The sequence below is a fragment of the Marmota monax genome, unplaced genomic scaffold (assembly GCF_021218885.2).
Source record: "Marmota monax isolate L192 unplaced genomic scaffold, Marmota_monax_Labrador192_F-V1.1 WCK01_AAM20220418_F8-fsc00033, whole genome shotgun sequence".
NCBI lineage: Eukaryota > Metazoa > Chordata > Mammalia > Rodentia > Sciuridae > Marmota > Marmota monax.
In genome coordinates, this window is record NW_026694282.1 from 6,951,110 (window position 1) to 6,973,807 (window position 22,698).

Below are 22,698 nucleotides of genomic sequence, written 5' to 3' on the forward strand. Positions count from 1 at the left end.
GTAAGTCCCATTTGTTGATTCTAGTTATTAACTTTTGTGCTATGGGTGTCCTATTGAGGAATTTGGAGCCCGACCCCACAGTATGTAGATCGTAGCCAACTTTTTCTTGTATCAGATCCGTGTCTCTGATTTGATGTCAAGCTCCTTGATCCATTTTGAGTTAACTTTTGTGCATGGCGAGAGAAAGGGATTCAGTTTCATTTTGTTGCATATGGATTTCCAGTTTTCCCAGCACCATTTGTTGAAGATGCTATCCTTCCTCCATTGCATGCTTTTAGCCCCTTTATCAAATATAAGATAGTTGTAGTTTTGTGGATTGGTTTCTGTGTCCTCTATTCTGTACCATTGGTCCACCCGCCTGTTTTGGTACCAGTACCATGCTGTTTTTGTTACTATTGCTCTGTAGTATAGTTTGAAATCTGGTATCGCTATACTGCCTGAGTCACACTTCCTGCTTAGAGTTGCTTTTGCTATTCTGGGTCTTTTATTTTTCCATATGAATTTCATGATTGCTTTCTCTATTTCTACAAGAAATGCCGTTGTGATTTTGATTGGCATTGCATTAAACCTATAGAGAACTTTTGGTAATATCGCCATTTTGATGATGTTAGTTCTGCCTATCCATGAACAGGGTATATTTTTCCATCTTCTAAGCTCTTCTTCTATTTCTCTCTTTAGGGTTCTGTAGTTTTCATTGTATAAGTCTTTCACCTCTTTTGCTAGGTTGATTCCCAAGTATTTTATTTTATTTTTTTGAGGATATTGTGAATGGAGTGGTTGTCCTCATTTCCATTTCAGAGGATTTGTCGCTGATATACAGGAATGCCTTTGATTTATGCATGTTGATTTTATATCCTGCCACTTTGCTGAATTCATTTATTAGCTCTAATAGTTTCTTTGTAGAGTCTTTTGGGTCTGCTAGGTATAGAATCATGTCACCTGCAAATAGTGATAATTTAAGTTCTTCTTTACCTATTTTTATGCCTTTAATTTCTTTCGTCTGTCTAATAGCTCTGGCCAGTGTTTCGAGAACTATGTTGAACAGAAGTGGTGAGAGAGGGCATCCCTGTCTTGTTCCAGATTTTAGAGGGAATGCCTTCAATTTTTCTCCATTCAGAACGATGCTAGCCTGAGGCTTAGCATAGATTGCTTTTACAATTTTGAGGTATGTTCCTGTAATCCCTAGTTTTTCTAGAGTTTTGAACATAAAGGGATGCTGTACTTTGTCGAATGCTTTTTCCGCATCTATTGAGATGATCATATGGTTCTTATTTTTAAGTCTATTGATGTGGTGAATAACATTTATTGATTTCCGTATATTGAACCAGCCTTGCATCCCAGGGATGAATCCTACTTGATCATGGTGCACAATTTTTTTGATATGTTTTTGTATCCGATTCGCCAGAATTTTATTGAGGATTTTTGCATCTAGGTTCATCAGAGATATTGGTCTGTAGTTTTCTTTCTTTGAAGTGTCTTTGTCTGGTTTAGGAATCAGGGTGATGTTGTCCTCGTAGAATGAATTTGGAAGTTCTCCCTCTTTTTCTATTTCCTAAAATAGCTTGAAAAGTACTGGTATTAGTTCCTCTTTAAAGGTTTTGTAAAACTGTGCTGTATACCCATCCGGTCCTGGGCTTTTCTTAGTTGGTAGACTTTTGATGGTTTTTCTATTTCCTCAATTGATATTGGTCTGTTTAGGTTGTGTATATCCTCCTGACTCAATCTGGGCAGATCATATGATTTAAGAAATTTATCGATGCCTTCGCTATCTTCTATTTTATTGGAGTATAAGGATTCGAAATAATTTTTGATTATCTTCTGTATTTCTGAAGTGTCTGTTGTGATATTGCCTTTTTCATCCCATATACTAGTAATTTAAATTCTCTCTCTCCTTCTCTTTTTTAGCATGGCTAAGGGTCTGTCGATTTTATTTATTTTTTCAAAGAACCAACTTTTAGTTTTGTCAATTTTTTCAATTGTGTCTTTTGTTTCGATTTCATTGATTTCAGCTCTGATTTTAATTATTTCTTGCCTTCTACTTCTTTTGCTGTTGTTTTGCTCTTCTTTTTCTAGGATTTTGAGATGAAGTATGAGATCATTTATTTGTTGGTTTTTTTCTTTTTTTAAGGAATGAACTCCAAGCAATGAATTTTCCTCTTGGAACTGCTTTCAATGTGTCCCATAGATTCCGATATGTTGTGTCTGTGTTTTCATTTATCTCTAAGAATTTTTTAATTTCCTCCTTGATGTCTTCTATAACCCATTTATCATTCAGTAACCTATTGTTCATTCTCCAAATGATGCATGATTTTTCCTTCCTTCTTTTATCGTTGATTTTCAGTTTCATTCCATTATGATCAGATAAGATGCATGGTATTATCTCTACTCCTTTATATTGTCTAAGAGTTGCCCTGTGACATAATATATGATCTATTTTTGAGATGGATCCATGTGCTGCTGAGAAAAAAGTGTAACTGCTTGATGTTGGGTGGTATATTCTATATATGTCAATTAAGTCTAGGTTATTAATTTTGTTATTGAGTTCTATAGTTTCCTTATTCAACTTTTGTTTGGAAGATCTGTCCAGTGGCGAGAGAGGTGTGTTGAAGTCTCCCATGATTATTGTATGGTGGTCTATTAGACTCTTGAACTTGAGAAGAGTTTGTTTGATGAACATAGCTGCACCATTGTTTGGGACATATGTATTTATGATTGTTATGTCTTGTTGGTGTATGGTTCCATTGAGCAGTATGTAGTGTCCCTCTTTATCCCTTTTGATTAACCTTGGCTTGAAATCTATTTCATTTGATATGAGTATGGACACTCCTGCTTGTTTCCGAAGTCCATATGAGTGATATGATTTTTCCCAACCTTTCACCTTAATTCTATGTATGTCTTTTCCTATCAAATGCGTCTCCTGTAGGCAGCATATTGTTGGGTCTTGTTTTGTGATCCATTCTACTAGCCTGTGTCTCTTAATTGGTGAGTTTAAGCCATTAACATTTAGGGTTATTATTGAGATATGGGTTGTTCTTCCAGCCATATTTGTTTATTTATGTTACTAAACATGGTTTGTTTTCCTCTTTGATTATTTTTCCCCCTTTACTGTACTGCCTCCCACTGTTGGTTTTCATTGTTATTTTCCATTTCCTCTTCCTGTAATGTTTTGCCGAGGATGTTTTGAAGGGATGGTTTTCTAGCTGCAAATTCTTTTAACTTTTGTTTATCGTGGAAGGTTTTAATTTCATCTTCCATCCTGAAGCTTAATTTCACTGGATACACAATTCTTGGTTGGAACCCATTTTCTTTCAGTGTTTGAAATATGTTGTTCCAGGATCTTCTAGCTTTCAGAGTCTGTGTTGAAAGATCAGCTGTTATCCTGATTGGTTTACCCCTAAATGTAATCTGCTTCCTTTCTCTTGTAGCTTTGAAAATTCTCTCCTTATTCTGTACGTTGGGCATCTTCATTATGATGTGTCTAGGTGTGTATCTCTTATGATTTTGCATATTCAGCGTCCTGTAGGCTTCTAGGATTTGGGATTCTGTCTCATTCTTCAAGTCTGGGAAGTTTTCTCATATTATTTCGTTGAACAGATTGCTCATTCCTTTGGTTTGGACCTCTATACCTTCCTGTATCCCAATGACTCTTAAGTTTGGTCTCTTTATGTTATCCCATATTTCTTGGATGTTCTGCTCATGGTTTTTTAACAGTCTCGCTGAGCTGTCTATGTTCTTTTCAAGTTGAAATACTTTGTCTTCATTGTCTGAAGTTCTATCTTCTAAGTGTTCTACTCTGCTGGTAGTACTCTCATTTGAGTTTTTAATTTGGTTTATTGCTTCCTCCATTTCTAGGATTTCTGTTTGTTTGTTTTTTTATAACCTCTATCTCCCTGTATAGTTGATCTTTTGCTTCTTGGATTTGTTTATGTAATTCATTGTCGAAGTGATCTTTCATTGTCTGATTTTGCTGTCTAATGTCTTCCTTGGGACTCCAGATCATCTGAAGCATGTATATCCTGAATTCTTTATCTGACATTCCATCTGCTGCAGTTATTACCTCTTCTAAAGTTTAGTTGACCTGCATTGCTTGTGGTCCTTTCTTTCCTTGTCTTTTCATATTGTTCGCGTTTCTTTCTGCTTGGTGAAACTGTTGTGTTATTGAATTTTCCCCTATATATCTATATTGCTCTCGTATAGTTGCAAAGTCTCCCTCCCAGGCGCGGGCAGCGGCTCTGCCCCTCCTCCAATTGGGGCAATGTGCCTACCACGCCGGTGGACCGCTGGGCCTGTGCTGCTGGTCGGTAGCAGGGCCGCCTACCTTGCAGGCGCGGGTGGCTACTCTGCCCCTCCCCCAAACGGGGCGATGTGTCCTCCACGCTGGCAGGTCGCTGGGCCTGTTCTGCCTGTGGGTTGCAGGTCCGCCTGCCTTGAAGGCGCGGACGGCGGCTCTGCCCCTCCCCCAATGGGGGCGATGTGTCTACCACGCTGGTGGGCCGCTGGGCCTGTTCTGTCGGTGGTCACAGGTCCGCCTACCTTGCAGGCGCCGGGGGCGGCTCTGCCCCTCTGCTGGCCGTTGGGCCTGTTCTGCCGGTGGGTCGCATGTCTGCCTACCTTGCAGGTGCGGGGGGCGGCTCTGCCCCTCCGCGGGTTTCTGGGCCTGTTCTACCTGTGGGTCGCAGGTCCGCCTTCCTTGCAGGCGCGCGGCTGCTCTGCCCCTTCCCCAACTGGGGCGATGTGTCTTCCATGCTGGTGGGCCGCTGGGCCTGTGCTGCCGGTGTGTCACAGTTCCGTCTACCTTGCAGGCGCAGGGGGGTGCGGCTCTGCCCCTCCGCAGGCCGCTGTGCCTGTTCTGCCAGTGGGTCGTAGGTCCGCCTACCTTGCAGGTGGCAAGAGTTGTTTTTATACAGCACAAAGTGGGGTTGAGAATAGTAGAGGATAGATCTGATGAATAAATGGAAAACATCCCACATAGGTGTCTTCTGGGCTTTGAATAGAGAAGCTTGATTTGATCTATGAGATTTGTGTATCGGGAGGACAGAACTGGGCATGCAATAGGTGCTCCACCAAGTACTTGCTGCCTTTGTTTAAAGGAGACTTTTAGATAGGTATACTTGAAATGAAATTCCAGCAAAATGGGGTGGATCCTTGCTTTTTGTTTCTTTAAGAGGTATATGTAGTAGTTTGCTTTTTTGTTTACCATTCCATGTGATTTGTTTACCTTTAATGTTTCTTTGTTTCTGTATTGGGCAACCTCTATTGGTCCTTAGGAAAGTGACACTTGAATATAAACACATACTGCTATCAAATTCATTTTTTAGTAATTATTCTAATATTACTACAGAATGATAGTTGCTCATGAAAAGCTTCCCTTGAAACACCTGAAGGTCAAGAAAGAACAGGTCAATCTGGAACTAATGTGTTCCAGATAGAAGGAACAAAAAGTTCAGGGACCCCGAGTAAAATACCAACTTCGTATTTTTGAAGAATGGAAAGAATCCATTTGGAAGTGTGGCTTTAATACGGAGAGAAAGGGTGGGTGGTAGAGATGAGGTAAGAGGGAGAGGGATGATCATGATCCCTCAGTCATGGTCAGAGGTTGTGAAGTTATTCTACATACAGTGAAAAGTCAGACATTGTTAGGGAAGGGAGTGATATCATTCTGCCTTCTGGGTAGTAGGAATAGAAACTAAGAAACTAGTTCTTACATTAATATTTATGAGGAAGAGAGAAAATGATAACTAAGTAAGTGGCAATAAAATTGGAGGGAAACAGATGGATTAGGGATATGCTTTGAAGGTGAAGCCAGAAGGATTTGCTAATGGATTACATGTGGGACATGAGGAACTGAGAATGACTCCTGTTTGCAGGGGACGGGGGTACCTGGGATTGAACTCAGGGACACTTGACCACTGAGCCACATACCCAACCCTATTTTGTATTTTATTTAGAATCAGGTTCTCACTGAGTTGCTTAGTGCCATGCTTTTGCTGAGGCTGGCTTTGAACTCGTGATGCTTCTACCTCAGCCTCCCAAGCTGCTGGAAATACAGGTGTGTGCCTCTGCGCTTGGTGACTCCTCAGTTTTTAAGCTTGAATAACTTGGTGTCATGTTCTAAGTGGTGAAGACTAAGAAAGGCATGTGGGGACCAAGAGTTTTTAACCATGTAATGTTCAATCTGATATATAGCTTAGATGTTCATATATGAATTAAGAATAAACATCTGTCTTCCAGAATACTGTATTTACTTCATTTTTTTTCCCTCCATTTTCAGCTTTGGAGGAATTTTTTACATCACTTGTGAAGCAAGAAATGGTGAATATGCCACGTGGAATCTATCATTCAGCGTTAAAAGGAGGTATCCGCTCAGACCAAGGAAAGACTATAGCAGGAATCCCCAATTTTATATTGAAAATGTATGAAACGAACAAGCAACCAGGATTGAAACCTGGCCTGGCAGGTAAGAGTAGTGCATTCATGGTATCAAGGTATAAGTTCTTCTTCTTCTTCTTCTCCTTTTTTTTTTTTTTTTTTTTTTTTTTTTTTGTGGTGCTGGGGATTGAACCTAGGGCATTGTGCATGCAAGGCAAGCACTCTACCAACTGAGCTATATGCCCCAGCCTGAGGTAAAGTTCTTAATGTTCTTATTTAAATTCCCTTCAAAGTAGGAGTTAATAGGTCATGGCAGGGCTTTACTGCTATTGCTGCCACTAACATCCAGATGCAGCTGGATGAATGACAAAAATAAATAATCCCATTTTAAAAGGTACCAGAGAACTGTATAAGCAAAGACATAAAATTTCAGAATGGAATTTTAGAACTGCTTGTCTCCCAATGGAGGAAATTCACTGATTCTGATTTTGAGTTAAGTTTAGGGGATGGTCCAGGTACAGGTCTGGCCTGTTCGAGGAAAGAGAAACTAATGAGGATTTTAGTGTGACATGAACCTAGGTTAGCAAATTGGGAGATTTCCCTCATAGGACATTTTTTTTTTTATTTTAAATTTGGGGTTTGCTCCAAAAGTGAAAATGCTATTTGAAAAGCTTCTGAAAGGTGCTGGGAATGTGGCTCAAGCGGTAGCGTGCTCGCCTGGCATGGGTGCGGCCCGGGTTCAATCCTCAGCACCATATACAAACAAAGATGTTGTGTCCGCTGAAAACTAAAAATAAAATAAAATAAATATTAAAAAAATTCTCTGTCTCTCTCTGTCTCTCTGTCTCTCTGTCTCTGTCTCTCTCTCTCTCTCTCTCTCTCTCACTCTTTCTCACTCTCACTCTCTCTTTAAAAAAAAAAAAAAAGCTCCTGAAAGGCAAAGTGAAATCTCCTTTGGTCTTTGGCCTTGTGGTGCTTAGGAAACAAAGACTGGCTAAGAAAATGGACCTTAAAACAAAGCAGGCAAGAGTTGAAAACCCATGAAGTGGTGAATTGATAGTGAAATCTATAGCCACTCTTAACTGGGTGCACTTGTGAATTATGGTCACAGTTGGAGTGGCAGCCTTCAGGCTCTCCCTAGCAAGAGGCTGGTGCAGGAAATGGAAAATCAGAGATCTTGGCCTTCATGTGGTGCTAAGCAACGTGAAGAACCTCAAACACAGAATCTGTTTCTTCCTTAAGATATTTGCCAGGATTTAGCAGTTTATGATATGGGAGGTTAAAGAGCTAAATTTAAGAGGGCATACCTGACTCTCCCATAATCTTGCCAGATTGAGGAGTCAAAGACTCATTAGACAATCGATCAGTTGAAAATCTTGGATGTGGGGATGGGGGAATGGAATATAGAAGGAGAATGACATGCTCCAGGAACAGGACTGAATGGAAATAGATTTCACAAAACTACCATCAAGCTTAACCAAGGTTAACCCATAATTAGTTCTTTACCCAGTCTGTCTGAACAAGGGAGAGGAAAACTACTCTATGATAAATATAAATATTTTTACAGCATCTGTGGTTCTTTTGTACACTGTCTAATACACAAAGAAACAGTATGAAAAAGAACCAAGAAATAAAGGGGATTTTTCACGGAAATAAAGAAGGCACTCCATTAAGAAAATATAATTCTAATTGATGTATGTGAAATAACCACTTCAAAATATATTTTAAAATGAGGAGAACTAAAAGAGGAAACAGAACAACCTACAATAGGACTGGAAGCTTCTTTTCACTAGCTAGCATAGCAGGCAACTCAGTTCACAAAATATATGAATAATATATGAATGAACGTATTGATATATAGACTATTGTATATTACAATAATAAAATTCATATTCTTTTTAACAGTACATGAAAAATTTACCAAAATTACATAGGAAGGACCAATATCGAGGTCACTTAGAATCTATCTTTAGATTACAAAGGGGTTAAACTAAAAATAAATAACAAAAGTATAACTGGAATCTCTTCAGAGGCCTGGAAATTGAACAATATGCTTTAAAATAAGCCATGGGTTAGAGAAAACAACGAAAATGGAAAATACAAAAAATAGTTTGACACATTCATTATTTGAACACATGATTGTCTACATAGAAAATCCAAAATAATCTACAGATTAATTCCCAAAATTAATAAATGAATTCAGGAGTACGCCATATGTACAAAGGTGGAAAATGAAATTTAAAAACTATAATAGCATCAAAAATATCAAGTATCTAAAACAAATTTATAACTTGGATCATGAAAGCTGTAAAATATTGTTTTTTCATTTTTTAAAATTAATTTATTTGCAAAATATTATTGAGAGGAAAAAATATTGAGTGGCATGCCATGTTTATGGACTAGAAGAATGCATGTTGTAAGAATATACCTTCTCACCAAATTAATATGTAGATTCAACTCAATCACAGTCTATATTAGAAATTGATAAGCTGATTCCAGAATCTGTGTGGAAATGCAAAAGGCCAAGAATAATCTAGCAATCTTGAGGCAAAACAACTTTACCAGATTGGAAGACCTATTATAAACCCACAATAATTGACAGGGTGGTAGTATTAGTGCCAGGACTGATGGTCTGACAAATGAAGAATACAGAGAGCATTCACACACACACATCACTAGATTTATGGAAAAGGTAACATTACAGTACTGTGGAGTGAATGTGTGGTCTTTTATACAAGTAATTCTGTAATTTGAAGCTCTAATTATAAAAAGAATGGCAAATTAATTAAAATTAAGAACATGTATTAATGAAACTATATTAATGGAGAGTGAAAAGGCAAGCTAGAGAATGAACAAAGGTATTTACAACATATGTCTGATAAAGGACTCATTCAGAATGTATAAAGACCTTTGTAAATCAGTGAGTAAAAGACACTCAGTAGAAAAAGCAGGAAAATGGTTTTAATGGATGCTTCAAGAAGAGAGTGTTCAAATGGCCAGTGAACATATGAGATGATGGTCAATTCAACTTCATTAACTTCAGAATTTTTTTTTTTTTTTGGTACTGGTGATTGAACTCGGGGGCACTCATCCACTGAGCCACATCCCCGGCCTTATTTTGTATTTTATTTAGAGACATTATCTCACATGTGAGTTTTGGAGGATCACTTCAGATCCAAACAATAACAATAAGTAATGTAGAAATGATTTTAAAGTATACAGAGGATGTGAATAGATTGTATGCAAATACTGTCTTTTCACATAAAGTACTTGAGCATTCATGGATTTTGATATTCATGGGAGTTCCTGTAACCAATCCCCATGGATACCAAAGGATGATTGTATTGATGAATATGTAAAGCAACCAGAAATGCTGATGGAAATGTAGGTCATTCAACACTTTATAAAACTGATACTGAATAAATCCATACCCTTTTACCCAGTTATTTCATTCTTAGGAATTAATCCAAATGAAGTCACCAAGAGATATATACTGTGATGTTCATAGCAGTCTTATTTGAGTAGCCCTAAATATGGAGACTATCTAAATGCTTTTGACATAAAACAAATAAATAAATGTGGTGTATTCGTATGATGGAATATTATTCATCAGAGAATGACTATATATATATAGCTGCTAATAACAATGTGAATGATTGTCTCAACAATTAGGTGGAGTAAAAGAAGTCAATATTAAAAGGACATACACAGACTGGGGTTGTGGCTCAGTGGTAGAGTGCTTGATTCGATCCCCAGCACCACATAAAAATAAATAAATAAATAAATAAAGGTATCGTGTCCATCTACAACTAAAATAATATTTAAAAAAAGGACTTACACAATTTAATTTCATTTGTAATAAAGTAACCGTGTGTGTGACTAGAGGGAGGCATGAGGAAGGGCTTTGGAGATTCTGATTATTTTTGGCTTCCTGATCTGGGTGCTACTCAAACATGTTTGATCCGTGTGCTGCAATTCATTGAGATGAATGCTTACAATATGTGCACTTTGTGTTTGTCATACTTCAATAAAAGATGTTTAAAAAAAAAGTAATCTCCATATTTTAAGTAATCTTGGTACCTGAAAGTGCCTTCTCATTTGTTCAAAATTGCTGGTATAGTTTCCCAGACCCCCCCAGCTCACCCTCCAGTGACCCTCCTTGACTGCCTTTGCTTTCTTGACTCTTGTGGCTGGAGCTTGGAAGGTCAGTTTAGAACTTGGTTGGGCCAGGTTTTGGAAGGACATGGAGAAGACAGGAGTGAATGAGTACAGTTTTGGGGAATAGCTTGTTCACTTGTGGGTGTAACCTGGTGGACCCCATGTTATCAGAGTTCATGAGGATGAATATGTGCATATGTTTCTCTTTCAACAAAATTTGTTTTAGGGGAAAAAGGTTTAGAAAGCTCTCTATAACCAACTGTTTCTAAAATTTAAAACCAGGAATTATAAATTTGTTAGTTTATTTGTAAGTATTTAAAAGTGCTTGTTTACAAATGACTTATAAATAAGTGATATTTTAAGTGTTAAATTTATATCTCACCTTTTTTTTTTCTTACACACCAATAGTCAAAATGACAATTACCTTGACAAATTATCTTTTCATTTGTATGGTTCTCCATATATTGTATCATTGAGAATATATTTAATGAGGTTTTTCCATCGTAAATGTTTTTATGTACTTCTTTTTTTTACTTTAAATGATACTTTTAGTCATTTTTGTTAATTTTTATTTATTTATTTAACAGGTGGTATGTTATTTTGTTATGATGTATCCATGTATCAGAGCAAAGATGGCAAACCACTGAATCGACTAATGGCCAGTAGAGGGCGAAGCTTCAAGCAGACATCACTTGCTCTTGTTCATGAGGTAGGTTCTTTCCCTCTCCAACAGCCTCTTCTTTGTATGTGTTTTAGAGTGTCTCTCCTTTACTTTGTTTATGAAGTTGAGTGTTTATTAGGAAGCAATTTTTTTTTTTATTGCAGTTAAAATTTCTCTTAGAGGCTCCTAAAATAACTGGCCAAAAAGAATGCTAAAATATTTTGATGTATTTCTGAAAGAAACTGCCATGCTACTTCTCCACCTAATTATTAAGGTGTAGCATCTAGAGATTTGGTTTATTTCATCAATGTCATACTTCCACTGTTTAGAATAAATTTCAACTTATTAAAGAAAAACATTCCCTGTTTCTTAATTTTAATCCTTTCAAAGTATATATTACACCAATATTTATATTTTTGAATAGAATTAACAGTTAATCGTAGTATATTTAAAGAAAAACTGTGATGTGTTTCTTAATTTTCCTTTCATCTAATAAAAAAAATGAAGTTTTATGATGCCATTAAATGATTTGCATAAATCTGATCATTGCAGATTACAACAAAACCAGGGGAAATAGAGAATCTAGAAAGCACTTGGGAAGGATATTATTTTGTTGTCATTTTTTGATGATATTCACTTATGTGTATATAAATTAAAATGTATGAATAACGAGAAAATATCACAGTAAAATACTTATTTTATATAATTAAGACACAATAGGTCATACATGAAAATATAAGTTATAAATAAAAACAGTTATAAATGAAGACATGAATTATAAAAATTTGAGTTAGTGTTAAATAACTAGCATTTCTAAGATATGTACATATAAAATCTTATGCTTTGATGCATAATTTATAAATCCTAGTGTCACTAATTTGGTTAGATTATAGTCTGTATGCTAATTGTCACCAGTATAATAGTGTATTGAAGTACAAAGGGATTTGAAGACCCATCTTTGTCCTTTGCCATTTATTTTTCTTTCATGTATTTAGAGTTGAAATTGTATAGATCTTTTTTGAAGACTTCTTGTCTAATACAGTGTCTTCATCCAATTGAAGAGGAAGAAAGGATCTTGGAAAAGTAATGTTTCTCTGGGAACAAGAGAGGTTGAATTTCACAAAAAAAGGAACAACATAGGCAATTTCTACATTTATTTTTCCCTGGCATCTTATTAGTTGTTGTGGAAAAAGGAGAGATTTGGTATATTCTTTTGTTTGTTTTTAATTTGTATACTTAGGTATTTGGAGAACAACTAGAGTTTAAAATCTTCACAGAAAGCTGATTTTTAAAGTCACCATCAAAGAATCAAGAAAAAAGTGAGGATAGCTGAAGATATCTTATAAATCCAGATATTGTTATCTGAACTTATGAGATGTGCCCTAGATACAAATGATGAAAAATTTTGGGTTCGTATACTAGTAGCTTTTGTAATAGAGAGTCTAGAATATTTTAGGTGTCCATTAGAGGTATATTGGACAGAATTCTGTGAAACCTATGGTAGGATTTTTTAAAAATTTATTTATTCTAATTATATATGACAGCAGAATGCATTTCAATTCATAGTACACATGTAGAGCACAATTTTTCATGTCTCTGGTTGTACACAAAGTAGAGTCACATCATTCGTTTCTTCACACATGTACTTGATGAATGATGTCCATCTCATTCCACCATCTTTCCTACCCTCTCTTCCCTGCCCTCCTCTTTGCCCTATCTAAAGTTCCTCCATTCCTCCTATGCTCTCTCCCCTCATCCCTGTTATGAATCAGCATTTGGTTTTTTGGGATTGGCTTACTTCACTTAATAATATTCTCCAACTCCATCCATTTACCTGCAAATGCCATGATTTTATTTTCTTTTAGTGCTGAGTATTATTCCATTATGTATATATACCACAGTTTCTGTATCCATTCATCTACTGAAGGGCATCTAGGTTGGTTCCACAGTTTAGCTCTTGTGAATTGTGCTGCTATAAACATTGATGTGGCTGCATTACTATAGTATGCTGTTTTTAAGTCCTTTGGGTATAAACTGAGGAGAGGGATAGCTGGGTCAAATGATGATTCCATTCCAAGTTTTCCAAGGAATATCCATACTGCTTTCCATATTGGTTGCACAAATTTTGCACCAGCAATGTATGAGTGTGCCTTTTCCCCCACATCCTTGTCAATACTTTTTTTTGTTTGTCTTCTTAATAGCTGCTATTCTGACTGGAGTGAGATGAAATCTTAGAGTAGTATTGATTTGCGTTTCTCTAATTGCTAGAGATGTTGCACAGTTTTTCATATATTTGTTGATTGATTGTATATTCTCTTCTGAGAAGTGTCTGTTCAGTTCCTTAGCCCATTTATTGATTGTGGGTTTTGTGTGTGTGTGTGTGTGTGTGTGTGTGTGTGTGTGTGACGATTTTTGAGATCTTTATATATCCTAGAGATTAGTGCTCTATCTGTACATGTGGTAAAAATTTGCTTCCCTTCTGTAGGCTGTCTATTCACCTCACTGATTGTTTCCTTTGCTGAGAAAAAGCTTTTTAGTTTGAATCCATCTCCATGATAGGATTTTAGTTCATATTCCATCTTCTGGTTACTTTAGTTCATTTGTGTCAAAAAATATAATAAAGAGAATCAGCTATACAGTTTTTCAAACTATGTGACAAAATAATATGAGCTTTTAGAGCTGCTTGATAATAATAATAAGTTGCAATAATAATAGGCTGTAATCAGCCGAGACACTTTTAAAATTGCTGTATGTATAGGTGTTCCAGACTTAAAATAGTTTGGCTTATGATTTTTTTTTGCCTTACGATGGTGCAAAAGTGGATGGATTCAGTAGAAACTGTACTTTGAATTTGCATTTTTTTGTGTGGGTTATCAAGATACAATATGATACTATCTCTTGAGGGTAGGCAGTGGCAGCAAACTGCAACTCCCAAGCAGGCATTTGATCATGATGGTAAACTACTGATATTCTACAGTCTGTTGTCTGACAAAGCTATGATAGTTCTTGGGTTAGATGTAATGAATGCACTTTAAATTTATGACATTTTAAATTTTTGTTGGGATCCTGTAACTGGAAGCTCCCCTGGGAGCATGTGCTTATTAATTTGTTTAATCTCTACATTAATCCTCTGAGGTAGGTCCTGTTAATTTGCTCAAGGTCTTAAAACTAAGTGGAGGAACCTAGAATCTGAACCCAGGAATGAGGTCCTTGAACTATCCTATACAGTTGTCTTTCCTTATCTGAAAGGAGTGTGTACTGAGACCTTACGTAGTAAGTAAATGCCTGAAACCACAGATAGTACTGAACCTCATGCAGCAATGCATTCTCCATCATAACTAAGCACCCAACATATATTGTGGCTATAAATTTTGCAGTTTGAGGTGTGACAATGAAATTTAATATGAAATTTATTTTTCCTTCTTCACAATTTTATGGATAGAAGATTTATTCTTACCGTAGAGCTTAGCAAATTTAGGGTGAATTCTTTCCCTTTCCTTATTAAGTCAAGAACTTTAATCTTTTCACTTTATGGCTTCTCTTGGGCATATACAAAATGCCATCCTCCCCATTCTCATGCTTTGGGCCATTTTTAAGTAAAGTCAGGGTGACTTGAGCACAAACATTTCAATACCATGACGGTTGATCTGATACCTCAGAGGGTTACTATGTGACTAAGGGGCTGTTAGTGTATACAGTGTAAATATATTAGACAAAGGGATGACTCATGTCTAGAATGAGATGGTGCAAGATTTCATCAGGCTACTCAGAATGATGTGGAACTTAGAAATATGAACAGTGTATTTCATATTTTCAGAGCACAGTTGTCTGTAGGTAATTGAAAACACAGGAAAGTGAAACTGTCCTCTTCTAGGTCAATCAGAGAACTTTTAAAAACTACCTTGGGATCTTCTCAGGATAATCTAATAGCCCCTAACTCTTTTTGCTTCTAGCCTTTCTTTTGTTGTAATCCATTTGGTGATTTTCCATATCAAAAATGTTTTTGAATGCCCACTTGCAAATGTGCAAGTTGCTCTGCCTCCTTGATAATGGTCAGTTTTTATAAATGTAGCCATTCTTGCACTTGGGTCATGTTTTCCTTTTAGGGTTTTATTAATGGTTTTCCGTTAATGACTAATGATGTCTTTTCATCTGTTCATTTGCCATTCATGTAGTTTCTTCAACAAAGTGTATGCTCTAATCTTTTACTGCCCCCTGCCTTACTGGTGTTATGTTCAAATGAGAATCCTTAATATAGTCTACATTAGAAATAAATTTTGTAAATGTTTTTACCTGGTCTGTACCTTGTCTCTTCATTTCTCTAACATTGTCTTTGAAGAGTAGGTTTTTAATTCTGAAGCATTCTAATTTATCACATTTTTCTTTTAATTGTTTTTTAACTCAAGGTTTCAAAAATTTATTTTTTTAAACTCCTGTGTTTAATTTTTACTTTTTTTTTTTTGAAAAAAATGAGGTAAAATTTGTTTGTCATAAAATTTACTTATTTATATTGTATGATTCATTGGTTTTCAGTATATTCATGGAGATATATGCCATTGCTACAATTAATTTTAGAATATTTTCATCACCTGTAAACAAATTCTACACCCCTAAGTAATCACACTCTGGTTTCCCCTACCTTAGCCTCCTGCAAACTTCTAATCTCTTTCTGTCGCTGTAGATTTGCTTATTCTGGACATTTCATATACATAAAATCATATAATATGTGGGTGTTTTGGAGTATGGTTTTTTCATTTAGTATCTTTTCAAGGTTATGTAATAGCATGTATCAGTACCTCATTACTTTTGGGACAGAATAGCATTCTACTGTTTGGATATAACACATTTAGTTTATCTAAAAATCAGTTTATGGATAGTCCATTTTCTTGTAGAAGTTTTATACTTTAAGCCTTGAATTTTAGACTGTGATCTATTTAGTTAAAATTTTACAAGGTGCAAACTATGTTTGTTGAAAACACCATCCTTTCTTCCCTGAACTACCTAAGGAGTTTTGCTGAAAATCATCTCTCCATATTTTTGTGGACCTTTTTCTATACTCACTTGTGTTCTATTGATGTATATGTCTAGCCTTTCACTAAAACCACACAGGTTATTTACTGACACTTTTTGATGAGTATTGAAGTAGTATGAGTTCTCCAACGTTGCTTCTTTTTCTCCAAAAAACATTTTTTTCTGACAATTTTAGGCCCTTTGCTTTTATTCTAAATTTTAGATGAGCTTTGAGAAATCACACACACACACACACACACACAAGCACGTGCGAACACACACACACCTGTTGTGATTTTGATTGTAAATGTATCGAGTTCCCAGGTCAACTTGGGATAAAACTGACAACTTAGTAATGTTTAGTTTCTATAATCAGGTACAGGATATGTCTTTCCACTTAGAGTGATATTTTGTTGTTTTTGTGTTACAAATCTTAGACACATTTTGTTAAATTTCTTAAGTATTACATATCTGTAAACATTTTCATGGTATTACAATTAGACCTTTTATTTAAATTTCTATTGATAGTATGTAAATATACAATTGATTTTTTCATCCCTGACCTTTTTAAACTCACTTATAAATTCTTATAGCCTTTTTGTAGATTATTTTTGTTTTTATTGTAACATTGTCTGTGAAGAAAGATGGTCTTAATTAGTATCTATATTCCTTCCATTCCTTTATTAGTACCTGATCACACTATGTCGAACAGGACTAGACAGAGTAGACATTCTTGTCTTATTTATGGTATTAGAAAAAGCATTCGGTGTTTCACCATTGCTGAGAATTTTATCACAAATAGATGTCGAATTTTGTCAAATGCTTTTTGTACATCTATTGAAATATGATGAATTATTTTCCTTGATTTTCCAATGTAAACTAACCCTGCATTCCTAGATAATGTTCTATCCTGTATATATTGCTGTGTTTGGTTTGCTAAAAGTTTGTTAGAAATTTTTGCATCTGTGCTCATGAGGCATCTTATTCTTGCAATGTTTTTTGCTTGTTTGTGTTATCTAGTAATACTGGATAATAAAGTGAATAGAAAGGGACTAGGGGGTACTGAGAAAGAAGGAAGAAGGATGGGAAAACAGAGGATTTAAGGAATGAAATTGACTAAGTTATGCTATGTATATACATATATGAATACACCACAGTGAATTTCACCTTTGTATATATCTATAATGCACCAACAAAAAAACTATAAATAGAAGGAAGACCAGCAGAGTAGAGGAAGGGTAATGGAGGAAGAGTAATGTCTAATGATGTCTTTTCATCTGTTCACTTGCCATTCATGTAGCTTTCTATTCTGTGCCATTGATCAATTTCCCTAGTCATTCACCAATACCACACTGTCTTGATTCCTGTAGCTTTATGATAAGTCTCGAAGTTGGGGAGTGGCACCTTTCCATTTTGTTCTCCTTCAATGTAATGTTGGCTCTTCTGGGTATTTTGCCCTTCCATATGAGCTTTAGAATCAGTTTCTTGGTATCTGTAGAATAACTTGAAGCAATTTTTGACTCATGAAAATCAGTAAATTAAGTTGGGAACAACTGACATTGTGACAATATTGAGTCTTCCTATTTATGTACATGGAATATCTCTCCATTAATTTAATTTATTATTGATTTCTTTAATCAGTTTTGTACTTTTTCTTATGTATCTTGTATAAAATTCAAGACTATACTCTGAATAAAATCTTTGGTTCAATACAAGAGTGGAGAGAGAGGACATGATCCTTGGCTTGTTCCTGACAATAAAATTGTTGTATGCAGGGCTGGGGATGTGGCTCAAGTGGTAGTGCGCTCGCCTGGCATGCACAAGGCGCTGGGTTCGATCCTCAGCACCACATACAAATAAAATAAAGATGTTGTGTCCACTGAAAACTAAGAAATAAATATTAAAAAATTCTCTCTCTCTCTCTAAAAAAAAGTGTTGTATGCCTTTTTAAAAAAGTTTATTATTGTTATCTTTGTTTAACATGATATTTTCCCCTGATATTTTGGAAGAATCACAGATCCAATCTGATTTGTGTTTGACCTGATATACTAGTACTGCATAATTGCTGTCTTGTTTACATTTCTTTAAATCTGAAGAAACTGTTCACTCTTGTGAATAGGGGATTATCAGTGGTCATTTCAGATCTTGCAGGGTTTGTACAAGCTCAGGTGATTTCCTCCTCTTCTCTGATTTTGTATCTTCTCATCCTGAGGTTAACTTTGTCCCTGTTAAGGAAGAAGCTGAAGGTGAATGACAGTTTTCTTCCATGGAATTCACCACGAGTCTCATCATCCTTTGACATTTCTAACTTTGACATGACAGTCTCACCTAAATTGGGTGATGCTGAATTGGCAGCCTTGCTTCATTATTTTCTCTATTCCTAAACACATGCAGATTTTCCTGATTCTGCCACTGCTACCCAACCATATTTCACCATCAGAATTAAGTAATGAGCTTATTTTTTTTTTTTTTCATTTTTAGTTTACAGATAGTTCATCCTTACTTGCTGGAAGCTGTACTCTGAATAAAATCTTTGGTTCTATATTCTTTATTTTTTTAAAAAAGTGATCATCATTTGATTCTTTTTGCTTTATAGATTTTGTTTTACCTCTGCTTTCTTAATTTTTTTCCCTAGATGCCCCAAAGTACATATGATGAAACCAATCATTTGAAATATAAGAAGTGTATTTCACTTTTTCTTTCAGTTCCTTTTTATTTTAAAAACATATTTCTTATGAAATATATGGAGTAGTTTGAGCAGCCATGTAATAAGAAACAATTAGATGGAAATTGTGAATTATAATGGGAAGAAATTTTATCTGTGCTTGTTGCAGATTCTCCCTAGAAAACACTGTGAAAAGTATGGTTTGCTGAATTTTAGATTCTCCATAATTACCATGTGGATGTGAGTTGTTATGGTAACTGGGTTTCCCCCTTCTATTAAATAACAGAGTAAATGGTTGCTTTAGAGGTGATTGAATTGTCAGCTTTCAAGCTAATGTAATTCTGATGGAAAATGGGGTGAGATGGGGCGACAGTGCTGGGTTGGGGGTGGGGCAAGAAGAATATTAAATGTCTTGAAATCACCTACAAGGAGATGAGTGTCATTTTACTTTAAAAAGGTGTCCTCCCCAGGCCCTCCCTTCTCATCTCACTATTTGTCAGGGGACAGGAATAATAAAAAGTTATTTTGTGCCAACAAGATTACTATTGACAGAAAATTGAAGCCTGTTGTTCTCATGTATAAACAATGGGACACTGAGTGACTTTGGGGTCGCTAACACTAAGTGCAAATGTTTTTCCTTTTGGGACAGTGGGAAGAATGTGAGTGTATCACAAAGCCAAATCTAGCAGTTCAGTGTTTGTATGTCTGTGGGGGCACTGAAGTAAAATACCTTTGTTCTCCTCTTTCTGAAAAAATAATTCCATTCTTTGGATGGTAATGTGTGTATCTGGCCAGTATGAAAAATACAGGATTGGGTTTCTGAAATCAATAGCAAATACTTAGTTTACCGGGCACGTTTTACATGCTTCCCTGTCTGTCCCATTCCAATTTGACCAAAACCTCATCTGAATTTTCTTACTTGATTTACAGTATTGAATGAAGGGCTGTTAAAATGGGTGTTTTCTTGTGTATGCTAAATTGTATTTGTTAAGATCACTCAAGAGGCAGAACAAACTACCAAATTTCTGAGCAATGTGTTCTGAACAGTATACTAACTAATTAGATGGCTTTATAGTCCTCTTAAGTAAAGCATGTATCAGTGAGGAAAGTTTTTTTTTTTTAATTTAATGCACTATGGATATAATATGGATATAGTAACCATAATGCACTAATTTAAAAATAAACTTCATAGATATAAAGAAAGACCAGTAGAGTGGAGGAAGCAGAAAAGGAAAAGGAACAGGGGGAGGGAGGAAGAGAAGGAAGAGGGAACTGAAATTCACTGTGATGTTATTCATTTGTGTACAAGGGAAAGTTTAGCCAGATTCATTCCATGCCTCCTCCCTTCTCATGTCCCTCCTCTCTTCCCCTCAGTCCTCTTCTACTGAACTTCTTCTATTTCCATGTAATTATCTCGCCCCAACACACATACTTTTTCACCTTTATTTTATATGAGCTTCCACATATGAGAGAAAACATTTGACCCTTGACTTTAGGGGTCTTGCTTATTTTATTTAGCATAATGTTCTTTTTTTTTCTTTTTGTTCATTTTTATTATTATTAGTTGTTCAAAATATTACAAAGCTCTTGACATATCATATTTCATACATTTGATTCAAGTGGATTATGAACTCCCATTTTTACCCTGTATACAAATTGCAGAATCGCATCGGTTACACATCCACGTTTTTACATACTGTAGCATAATGTTCTTTAGTTCCAATCATTTAACAGGAAATGCCATAATTTTCATTCTTCTTTATGGCTGAGTAACTCTATTGTGTGTGTGTGTGTGTGTGTGTGTGTGTGTGTATATATATATATATATATATGCCACATTTTCTTTATCCATTCATCTGTTGGTAGGTATTTGAGCTATTCTGAAACTTAGCTAATGTAATTTGCACTCATAAATATCGATATGATCATATCTTTGTAGTAGCAACTTTTGGGTATCTTTTGGATATACACTAAGGAGTGGGATCACTAGGTCATATAATGGTTCCACTCCTAGTTTTTTGAAGAATCTCCATAATGTTTTCCAGAGTGGTTATACTGATTTGCAGTCCTACCAAAAATGTATGAGAGTATTTCTTTCCCCATATCCTCTTCAACAATTATTAATAATTATATTCTTAATGATGCAAATAATTCTGACTGTAGTGAGATGAAATCTCCTTTTTTAAAATTTTTATTGTTGGTTGTTCAAAACATTACATAGTTCTTGACATATCATATTTCCACTTTGATTCAGGTGGGTTATGAACTCCCATTTTTACCCTGTATACAGATTGCAGAATCACATCGGTTACACATCCACTGTTTTACATATTGCCATACTAGTGTCTGTTGTATTCTGCTGCCTTTCCTATCCTCTACTAGCCCCCCTCCCCTCCCCTCCCCTCTCATCTTCTCTCTCTACCCCATCTACTGTAATTTATTTCTCCCTCTTGTTTTTTTCCCCTTTCCCCTCACTTCCTCTTGTATGTAATTTTGTATAACCCTGAGGGTCTCCTTCCATTTCCATGCAATATCCCTTCTCTCTCCCTTTTCCTCCCACCTCTCGTCCCTGTTTAATGTTAATCTTCTTCTCTTGCTCTTCCTCCCTACTCTGTTCTTAGTTGCTCTTTTTATATCAAAGAAGACATTTGGCATTTGTTTTTTAGGAATTGGCTAGCTTCACTTAGCATAATCTGCTCTAATGCCATCCATTTCCCTGCAAATTCCATGATTTTGTCATTTTTTAATGCAGAGTAATACTCCATTGTGTATAAATGCCACATTTTTTTTATCCATTCATCTATTGAAGGGCATCTAGGTTGGTTCCACAGTCTAGCTATTGTGAATTGTGCTGCTATGAACATCGCTGTAGCAGTGTCCCTGTAGTATGCTCTTTTTAGGTCTTTAGGGAATAGACCGAGAAGGGGAATAGCTAGGTCAAATGGTGGTTCCATTCCCAGCTTTCCAAGAAATCTCCATACTGCTTTCCAAATTGGCCACACCAATTTGCAGTCCCACCAGCAATGTACAAGTGTACCCTTTTCCCCACATCCTCGCCAGCACTTGTTGTTGTTTGACTTCATAATGGCTGCCAATCTTACTGGAGCGAGATGGTATCTTAGGGTGGTTTTGATTTGCATTTCTCTGACTGCTAGAGATGGTGAGCATTTTTTCATATACTTATTGATTGATTGTATGTCCTCCTCTGAGAAGTGTCTGTTCAGGTCCTTGGCCCATTTGTTGATTGGGTTATTTGTTATCTTATTGTTTAATTTTTTGAGTTCTTTGTATACTCTGGATATTAGGGCTCTATCTGAAGTGTGAGGAGTAAAGATTTGTTCCCAGGATGTAGGCTCCCTACTTACCTCTCTTATTGTTTCTTTTGCTGAGAAAAAACTTTTTAGTTTGAGTAAGTCCCATTTGTTGATTCTAGTTATTAACTTTTGTGCTATGGGTGTCCTATTGAGGAATTTGGAGCCCGACCCCACAGTATGTAGATCGGAGCCAACTTTTTCTTCTATCAGACGCAGAGTCTCTGATTTGATATCAAGCTCTTTGATCCATTTTGAGTTAACTTTTGTGCATGGCGAGAGAAAGGGATTCAGTTTCATTTTGCTGCTTATGTATTTCCAGTTTTCCCAGCACCATTTGTTGAAGATGCTATCATTCCTCCATTTCATGCTTTTAGCCCCTTTACCAAATATAAGATAGTTGTAGCTTTGTGGATTGGTCTCTGTGTCCTCTATTCTGTACCATTGGTCCACCCGCCTGTTTTGGTACCAGTACCATGCTGTTTTTGTTACTATTGCTCTGTAGTATAGTGTGAAGTCTGGTA

At 36.0% G+C, this 22,698-nt stretch overlaps 1 protein-coding gene across 3 annotated transcripts in view; it reads left to right on the plus strand.

Moving 5' to 3' along the window:
• Focad (focadhesin) overlaps positions 1-22,698 on the plus strand; it is a 296,580-nt gene that overhangs the window by 179,268 nt on the left and 94,614 nt on the right. For all 3 annotated transcript variants that reach the window (XM_046467321.2, XM_058586381.1, XM_058586382.1), the window contains exons 20-21: positions 6,272-6,457; positions 11,115-11,236. In XM_046467321.2, the coding sequence (XP_046323277.1) occupies positions 6,272-6,457; positions 11,115-11,236 (308 nt within the window). The remainder of the gene's footprint in view (positions 1-6,271; positions 6,458-11,114; positions 11,237-22,698) is intronic.